The sequence below is a fragment of the Pyxicephalus adspersus genome, chromosome 1, assembly GCF_032062135.1.
Source record: "Pyxicephalus adspersus chromosome 1, UCB_Pads_2.0, whole genome shotgun sequence".
Classification (NCBI taxonomy): Eukaryota; Metazoa; Chordata; class Amphibia; order Anura; family Pyxicephalidae; genus Pyxicephalus; species Pyxicephalus adspersus.
The window spans coordinates 113,194,955-113,204,726 of NC_092858.1; the positions used below are offsets into that span (position 1 = coordinate 113,194,955).

Genomic DNA, 9,772 nt, shown 5'->3' on the forward strand with positions numbered 1-9,772 from the left:
TATTTATTTAAAAATATTTATAAATAAATATTTGTCTATTTTTTTCGGCTAACATAATTCTTTGTAAAACCAATGTTTTTTGTTTGAAACTTTAAAAGGCACAAAACTTTGTTTTAAAATCTGTCTACCAGTCTGAATAATGTATAATCTACAGTGCATAATTTTGATATGTTTTATCATTTGTGATGATCCCTAGACTCCTGATTTTTTACCAGCCTACCTGGACTAGAAGAGTAAAAAGGTGTTTGTCTTGTGGAGGGCTACCTCTGGTACCAGGGTATTCCCAATCTAAATCCAGACCATCAAAGTCATACTTTCGCAGAAACGGAATCACAGATTCAATAAACATTTCACGGTTTTTGAATGTTGAGACCATGGAAGAGAAACTGTGCAGTGAAAAAAAAGGCAAATAATGAAAAGACAGGAACACTTATTACAATCAGGATAGTATTACAATTCATTCTACATTTTCCATATTTAAAGGGCAACCCCACCAACATTAGCTACCGTTTTGCTAGATCTTATGGAATCAAAGCATGTAACACTTTCATATATTTCTGATGAACTCCAAAGAGGAGTGTCCTCTTGGGCAGAGAGAGGACACGCCCTTGCTAATGAAACTTTCTTCTAGGGTGGGCAGGCCCCTTTCTCCATTTAAATTTTTTTTCTATTAGGTATTATTCACTATGCAGCAAAAAAAATAGGCACCTCATGGTGAGTGGGAACATCCAAAACTTGCAAATTGATGTTAACAGCACCAGAATTTATTATTGGCAGGTCTACCTGTTGGTAATCAGAGCTTCAAGAAGTTGCCAGGGTATTCTGTTTTTTTACATCTTCTTCAATGTAAGAAATAAAAAAGTATAGCCTTTATTAATCTGTACTTACGGTGCAGTTCCAAAATTCCATCCTCCAATAGATATTAACGTTTTCAAATTCCTGTTCCTGATAAAAGAAGGTAATGAAAGTTTATTTGTCAAACCAACATTCATACATTTTTAAATATGTGATACCAAGGAAACCACAAACAGTGCATTTATAATTAGAGAGTTATAAAATCTTCTATGTAATGCAAAACAAAGATACCCTGTGTTCACTTACTGTCACATTAAAGCACAGTATATGTACACACATGTATTTATATAATGCTAACATATTATGCAGAGTCCATCATCACAGGGTTGGTTGTACATTTGCCAAGTTACCTTCTCTACATATTTGATGAAAACTAATAATTTAAACAATATAAAATGGAGATTTTCCTTTTAATCATTACATCAGTAAAGTAAAGAAGAAAAAGTTGCTGCTAGCAACCATTCACATAAATAATCACATTGTGCAGTTGAGTCAAAAGAAACACAGACACGATTAAAGATGCCATTGCATTCCATCTATACTACTGTGCTTTTCTCTCCTATGCTACATGGATTTAAAGTGGAACTTAATTCCCAATTTACAGAATAATTGATCAGACAGGTTTTATTGCAGAAAGAGACGGGCGCATACCTGCCTGCCTCCCTTGCGTGTGCTGATGATGAATGAACTCATCTCAACACGGCCAATTAAGAAGGCCAAAGAAGAAGAAAGGGAGTTGGCAGTGCCCTGATGGAAAGCAGATAGGTGAGAAACATTGGTTTAGTTCCATTTTAATGTGTTTCTTCAGGTAAAAGATTACTTAGTCACACACTTACCTCTTCTTTAGATTTTGTAAAGCTTCATATTGATTCACATCACTCCATTCCAAAGTTGTGATTTCATTGTTGGACATTCCAGCAAAGGCATAGATAAGGTGAGTACAGAGGCATGGGTCAATATTATCAACCTTAAATCTTCCAAGTCCGGGTCTGTACTGTGCTGAGTTGCTGATGTAACATGTTAACTGGTAAGCAGAGCCTGTGTTTACAAATGGAAAAAATAAATAGTTAGTGTGAATTTTGTTTGGTCTTAAAAGACTTTCAAACCTCTAAAAGCATTTCTGATTTTCCTGGTTCCTGACTTGTTCTAACAAGAACAAAATCTTGAACATGACTTGGTAGGATTTGTATAATCCACGTTAGTCCAATTTCTAATGCTTTTACTGTGAGTATGGATTTATAAAATTGTATTCATAGTCTGCGCTCTTTGCACAGGTACCTTTTTTTGGCAATCAAGTAAATTTAGGTCTGTAAGACAACGGACAATAATTAAATGTTTTATTGAAAAACTCTAAAAAAAATCCAAGTAAACCCGTGACTATATTACCAGAAGTGTAGAGTATATGATACATGAGTATATGATACATGAGTGCAGTGTTTTGTGGCTTCTGAATAGCAAACAAAATGATCAGTCAATCAATCAGTGGATCTTCAATAAAATAGATTGAATTATTGCTAACCAAACTTTTTTTAGTTGCCACTTTCAGTCAGCAGGTAGCGCTCTTTCCTTACTTTTAAAGTTCTGTAAAATTTTAGAAAAGTGGCTGTGAAAATAAAACACAAATAACAAATCCACACTTTCTTTGACTGCAATGTCCCGGGGCTCTATTTGTAAAATAGGGAATCTGACATTCCCTCAAACATTCCCTGGTAGGATTAAATTACTGCCATTGAAACACATTAACCTGGAAGATTCCCACAAGGGAATGAATGAGGAAATGTTTTATTTCTTGCTTTAAAAACAGAGCATTTAAAGCATATTAAAATTATTAACACGTAAATGTAATTTAAAAAGTACTTTTCAATATTTATATTTCTGCAATCTTCATTTAAAAAAAACTAGTGATCCTGCCATAAGTCTATTTTAGGCACATTCTGGTATAGGGTGCTCTTGTCTCTCAACTGTGCTACTGCATTTTCACCCTGTTACACAGGCTTCTGGTGGAGATAGCAAGTGGATCTTCCAACACAAATTGTGCAGGTAATGGTCCACTGCTGTGATCATCAGGAAACACACCCTAAGTAATGCCATACAGCCATTGCTAGAGTGCATGCAAGTTGTTGCAGAAGATCAGTAGTAATGGGATGCTCAAAAGAAAGAATGAACTGAATCCAATTTAGTTAGCCACCTTCCCTTTATGAAAACACACATGCCAGAAAAACTTAAAATATTTTAAATGTATGTTGTAATCCCAGCCCTATCTCTTCCAAACACAACAAAGTACAACAGCAAAACAAATTATCTTCTTTCCCCCCCCCCCCCCCCTTCTATTGTAATATTTTGCTGCTGATTTTGTTTCTGTTTTGTTACATATATTCTTTATTTTTTTTTCCTTTTAGTGAGTCATTAAACAAACCAAAAGAAAAGCCTTTGCAAACGTATAAATTATTTTCCTATTTTCCTGTTAAAGTACCAGAATTGGGATGTACATGGAAGGGTCACCAGAAATTATTTTAGTAAAAGTTGCAGATTTAAAAAAAAAACTGAAAACAAATAATAAGATAATATTATTATGTTAAGCTTATATGAGATGTCAATGACTGGGTTTCTATGTACTAATTAGTAAATTAACAGAGGCGGCCACAACAATTGCAGACAGTTGTAGGCTTTCTTATTATAAATGTTTTAACTTGTTTAACCATTTTGAATTGTTAACTGTTAAAATACAGTTTTAAATATAAGGTAATTAAAAATGATAAAAATATAAATTAAACAGACCATAAAATTATATAGCTTGCTTTACCTGCTTAGTAAACTATAATATTATTATATTTTTTGCTTTACTTACTAATATATTGTTTGGTTTTCAATTTGTAACTTACCTAGGTGCGCACTTAACGCCAGTGCAAACCCTATGAAGAATAAAAAAATATAATTTACAGTATACATTTGACTATAATTAACAGTGAAATTAGCCATTAGAATGACACTTGGAAAAAAAGGCTATTTATTACAGCTATTAAAGTGAAACAAGTGGTGCAGCAATAACCATAACAGCCTTTGCAGCATCTATGGAGCCCAGGGTAACTAAGGCTGTTAAGGGAAACTAAAGGGTGAATTTTGCAGTTTAGTAAGGCTGAAGTCATGCTTCATTATCACTATTCAGAAATCCCTTTTGTGCAGTAAATTGTCTGTCATTTACGTGTAAATTGGCATCTGAACATCTATTAGAAAGAAATTAACCTCCAGTGCTTAATGCAGTCAAAAAATTCCAGAGGTTGAATATTATGTCTATTACTATGTCAGTGGTGACAAGGAGGTACATAGACAAGTGTTCATAATATGAAAGTATGCTGTGTTTACTTTCATTTGAATGCAATATTTTTGGGGAAAATTACTATATATAGCTCTGCTTCAAAGAATATTATTGTTATAGAGTTCAAATTAGATTTCCCCTTTCATAATTTCAGAACAGCCATGGTATAATTAGTAATTGGTCTACTTGGGTTACTACACTATGCATTGAATAAGTTTGTATATTTAACTAAATTTGCCACATACTAATTATATATAGCCTAATTTATATAAAACAGTACTAAAACTAACAATCTTGTCTTGGTTTTCTTTAGTTTCCATTCCACTTCACTGTATCAGGAATTGCATAATTATACACTTACCGATGAGGAGAATGAGCTTGGACATTTTTGCACTTACTTTAAGGCTAGTGCCTTTTTATACTTCATACATACTAATCTTGAAGTCAGTAAAGGAGATATTATAAAACCTGTTAATTACTTAACAAATATGTTTTGCCCTGCAGGTTTGCACTTGACTTCTCTTGACTTAATCAGTGTAGTAAATTCTGACACCTATTTTTGAAATGGCTACATAAGATAAACAAGATAAATAAGGAAACAAATACATATTAGGAATAAATATGTTCTCAGTCCATGTTTCTTGTAAGGGGGTAAAACGGGATTATGTATCTCATCTGATGACTTTGCCTCTGACTATTCCTTAACTAAGGCTGATAAAATCTGTTACCATCAGCCAAAAATAATATTAATCTATGAAATGGTAATAAGCAAATTAAATTAAATGCAAAAGGTCAAGGAGATCTAATGTTATCAAAGTCACAAAAATAATTAACATGTGTAGTAGATATACAGATTCATAAAAGATTAAAGATATGGGACAACCCTGAGTTTTGGCCTGGTTGTATTCAGAATCCAATCTAGTGGTGTACAAAGGCTTTCTCAAAATAGGGGACTCCTATGATGTTTTAGTTCAGGACCATGATCTTCTGGAGAAGGAACTCTTTTAGCTATCACCAGATTTCCTTTTTTGTCAATGTTAAATTAAAATTTGCCTCTGCTTCATTGTCAATATCTCCTTTTGGCAATACCTGCAAATCACCAAATCATTCTAAAATATTTTGTGTATTTCAGTTCTGCTGAATCCAGAAATGACACCAGTTTATATTTCAATATTTGTTTTGATTTTTAAACATAGGAATAACAAAAACAAGAAAAGAAAAAATATTATAAACCATTTAACAACAAGACATAAGTCCAAAGTAGCATAAGTGTCCTTTCGGGACACTTGTTTAAAAGGTAGTTCTCTGTAAAATGACTAAAGACAAGCATAGCTTGACAAGCAAGACAAGACAAGCAAAAATGTAAATTACCATAACACTTGACACATAAAGCCACACAGATGAACAATTCCAGATATGAAAAGGAAGGAGGAAGGAAAGGGGTTAAAGACTGTCAAAGTAAAATATGTGGGTATAGGTTGAGACCTTAGTAAGCCTTAAAGTGTATTACACCAGTTTGTACCAAGTGTATTTACACCAGTTTTGATTTCCAGGGTTCCCAAATTTGGTCAAACTTGTCCATTTTATCACTCAAGATACTAGTGAGTTTGTCATTGATCATTATCTAGTTTAATTTTATAGATATTGGTTCTATAGGGATTTTTCAGAGAGATCATACCCTTCGCATCTGCTATTGAGTGGCAAGCACTCTCAAAGAAAGTTGAACGATATGGTGGGGAGGCCAGTCTCAGTTAGGTGTAAACAAAGGACCTGATCTGTCTGTATCTGAAGTATTCTGTGCATGGAAGTTCCCAATTGCTTACTAAATGTTCGAAGCTAAACATTGCCCGCACGTCAATTATGTCCTTGATTCTCCCAAAACCTTTGGAAATCCACCAACTGAAGTGGGAATGAACATTTCCTGGAGAAGATTCTGGATTGCCCCAAAGGGGGGTGAGAGGTAGATGAGGAGACATTAACTTCAGATTAGTTCAAGTTCATTTTATTAAAGGTACCATCTGAAACAGCAGTTGGTATACATGTCATTTCTTCTAGATCAATCCATTGTGGTTTGTGTCCTGAAATGTTACAAATTGGGCCAGTTGTGCTGCCTTGAAATAATGATATAAATGGGGGACCCCTACGCCCCCTTGTAATCGGGGAGGAAACAGGGTCGCTTCCTGTACTCTGCTTCTTTTGCCTCCCCAAAAAAAGTTCATAATTTTCATTTGCAATTGTTTAATGACTGGTCCTTGAATTGAAATTGGTAATGTGCGGAAAAGGTAAAGAATTCTTGGAAGAACATTCATTTTTATGGTGGCAATGCGCCCAAACTAGGATAGTGGTGACCTAGTCCAACTCCCTAAATCCGAGAGAATGGTCCTAAATAATGGGCCATAAGTAGCTTGATATAATGTGTGATATGTTGGGTTTAAGTGAATTCCTAAGTATTGGAGAGATTTCTCTCCCCATTGGAAGTTGAAGTTATCTTTAATAATCCTGTACTGGGATATTTATGTTTAGGGCTTGAAATTTAACAATATTACCATGTAGACACGATAGTTTGGCAAAAACTCCCAAAACTTTGAATAAATTCGGTAGTATTGTCCACGTTGAAGAAGAGAGCGCACTTCGCCACAAATGATGCCTTTAATGTTTGGGTTGGAATGTATCGCAATGGCTAAAGGCTTCATGGCCAATGCGAATATTAAAGAAAGGGGAAAGGGGACAACCTTGCCTGGTGCCTTTTTTGATAAGGATGGGCGAAGACAAAGAGCCCGCTAAAGGAATCCTCGCAGTGAGGCAGTCATAAAGGGACTCAGATAATCTAATGAAATATGGTCCAAACCCCATAAAAGTGAGCAATTTAAAGTATTGCCATGATAAGCTATCAAACGCTTTTTGGACATCAAGAGACAAAAGCATTGCTTTCCTAGAGGGTCCTTGGTGCCAATTTGACTGCTCCACCGAAATGAGATCACCTTGTTTGATCTGGAGCTTGCCTATGTAATAAAAAGCCCACTTGGTCCAGATTAATGTATACACTTAGATAGGAATTGAGTCGAATGAAATGACATCAGTTTAATTAAATTGTCTCTAGTCCTTGTGATACAGGAATTGGTATAGACGATTTTACCAACAACAAATGTTAACACAGCATATTATTATCAATCTTTATTTACATCAATGTTTTGCATTTTATATAATAAATGTAGCAATATTTTCTTGAAACTTTCATTTGCCTTCATACAATTTATTTATTTACAGAAATATAAGTTCTTCATGAAAAAATTGTTTAGGTGACCCTAATGTATTTTGCTACATAAGTGGTGCATATTCTCAGAAACAGAGCGATTAATGAAGCAATTTGTTAGAGCTCTGAACAATGACAGTGATTGCTTCAAATACATTTGTAGAATTTGTAGGATTATTTGCTCAGTTTTGTTTTTTTTTCTTGTCTGTGTCCCTATTGGAAGAATTACCCTTGCCTCTTTTTCTGGCGACAGCTCTAAAATGTTTGATTTCCCGTTACTTTCTGGCTTGATTCCGAAAGTTACAAGGACACAAAAATGGTAACTCCACCCAGTAAGGACACCAGAAGAACTATCAACGTCACATGTGTTATATCTCTTTCTTAGTCTTTTTAATCCAATATCAATAAATACATTTATTTAGTCTGTAAGCAATAACACCAAAAATGTTTCTGAAGAGATTTCATATCATACCATATCTAACTAACATTTAAATTGGTATCACACCTACATTTACATAAGCTGACCAAGCTGGTCAGTTTAATCATTACATTAATTTTATTCCTGATTTATTGGCAGATAAATTAAATGCTGTGGGACCTAACATGTTTTGCACAGAGGTTATAATGCTTCATCAAGTGTACAGCAGCACTAATGTACTATAATAATAATGAATAAACAAGGTATCAGAAATACATAAGAATGTGTAAAGCACATATTAAAAAAAATACAAAAAAATCATAACATAAAATGGCAAATATAGTCAATATCATACACCTAACCCGATATAGGCATTTACAACTAATGTAAGTATATAAAGCATGTAACAGGGATGATTATTGCCCAACAAGATAAGTATTTAACCTTAATCTGATAAAGATATATAATATTACATAGGTTCATAGTTAGTCAGGTTGAAAAAAGACATAAGTCCATCAAGTTCAACCAATAGGGAAATAATTATTTCCCAGATAAAAACCTTATAGACATAGTTGATCCAGGACCAAAAGAAGAAAAAAAAATTCTGGTTCAATTTGCTACAACAGGGGAAAAAAAATCTTTCTGATCCTGTGATCTCTTGATCAACAGTCTCTGTTGCCTTGCTTTAAAACTTTAATACCCAGCTATATTCTGTGCTTCTGGAAGAGTGCTTATATTATATATAATATATATATTCTGTGCTTTTTCTTAAAGCAATTGTCCTGAAACTATTATTGTAACTGTGGGAATTATTTAAACTGTAGAAAGATCCATTTGCGTTGCCAAAACAAAGATTACCCTAATAAAAGTTATAAAATAGGACAGGGCAAAGGATTTGTGCATACATCATGGATATAGATATTTTCCAATCATATCAATCATATCATGTCTTGCAAGGCAATGTTAAAATGATTGTGTTAAGCTGTGATGCATTAAAAAAATTTCAGCATAAAATACACTACCTGCCTACATTGTGGACAATATATATGAATTGAATGTTTTAACTTGTACTTCAAATACTAAGTATGGTTTCCAATCACACGTCCTTCTGCTAAGATAGACACAAAATGCTGATGCCATGGCTATGGCTTTAAATCTCCTTGCACAACAGTCGCGTTACCGAACACATGTGTAGTTGCATAAGAACTGTCCTTGTAATAAAGATCTGGATGAAAAGGATGAAATCAACATAAGCAAAACAAGGTAGAATGTATATCTATGTAGGACACATTAGAGTATCATTTGATGGGGCCACTGCACAGAATAGAAACTAAAAAATAAATAAAAACTAACAAGAAAAAAAGAGAGCATAAACAACTGAAAGGAGAAAGAATCATTAGAAAATATATTGGTGTCTGGGAGAAGATGACATAAGAAACTCAATTGTAAGTATTTGTACTAATGAATTAGTGCCAGTTACTGAAGATAGAAATAACAGTACCAAAGTTAATTTTATATAATAAATATATGTATATAATATTTAATATATGTATGACATTTGCTCTCCTTCACACTATTGATGCTCACAAAAGAACGCATCTGGGCTTTTGAATGCCTATTTAACTTTGCTCCATGACTTTCAGGGGCTTGTGTACGTCTATTATACATGCTAAAAGTATGATTTCTGTAACCTATAATTTACTGTCATTTCCATCAGCAACACTGCCTTACATGGTTTCTTGGAGCGAGATCTGCAGTTCATCTGGGACCTTGAAGATGGCAACATAGCTTATTGAAAGTATCTATAAATACCTTGCCAATTGAACACAATTTCAAAAGTCTCATAATGTGGTATACATACCTTACCCTTACCTTATAACCCCATATTGATTTTTCCATGCAAACCTCTTGACTTCAACCTTTTGTTATA

General features: G+C 33.9%; 1 protein-coding gene across 1 annotated transcript in view; it reads right to left on the minus strand.

The window, feature by feature from the left end:
* LOC140330564 (uncharacterized) overlaps positions 1-4,609 on the minus strand; it is a gene marked incomplete at its 3' end in the record, with an annotated part of 25,258 nt that extends 20,649 nt beyond the window's left edge. Inside the window, exons 1-5 of the mRNA XM_072410807.1 lie at positions 4,533-4,609; positions 3,738-3,767; positions 1,692-1,893; positions 889-945; positions 221-386 (exon numbers count right to left, since the gene is read on the minus strand). Of these exons, the coding sequence (XP_072266908.1) occupies positions 221-386; positions 889-945; positions 1,692-1,893; positions 3,738-3,767; positions 4,533-4,557 (480 nt within the window). The remainder of the gene's footprint in view (positions 1-220; positions 387-888; positions 946-1,691; positions 1,894-3,737; positions 3,768-4,532) is intronic.
* Between the last annotated feature and the right edge of the window lie 5,163 nt (positions 4,610-9,772).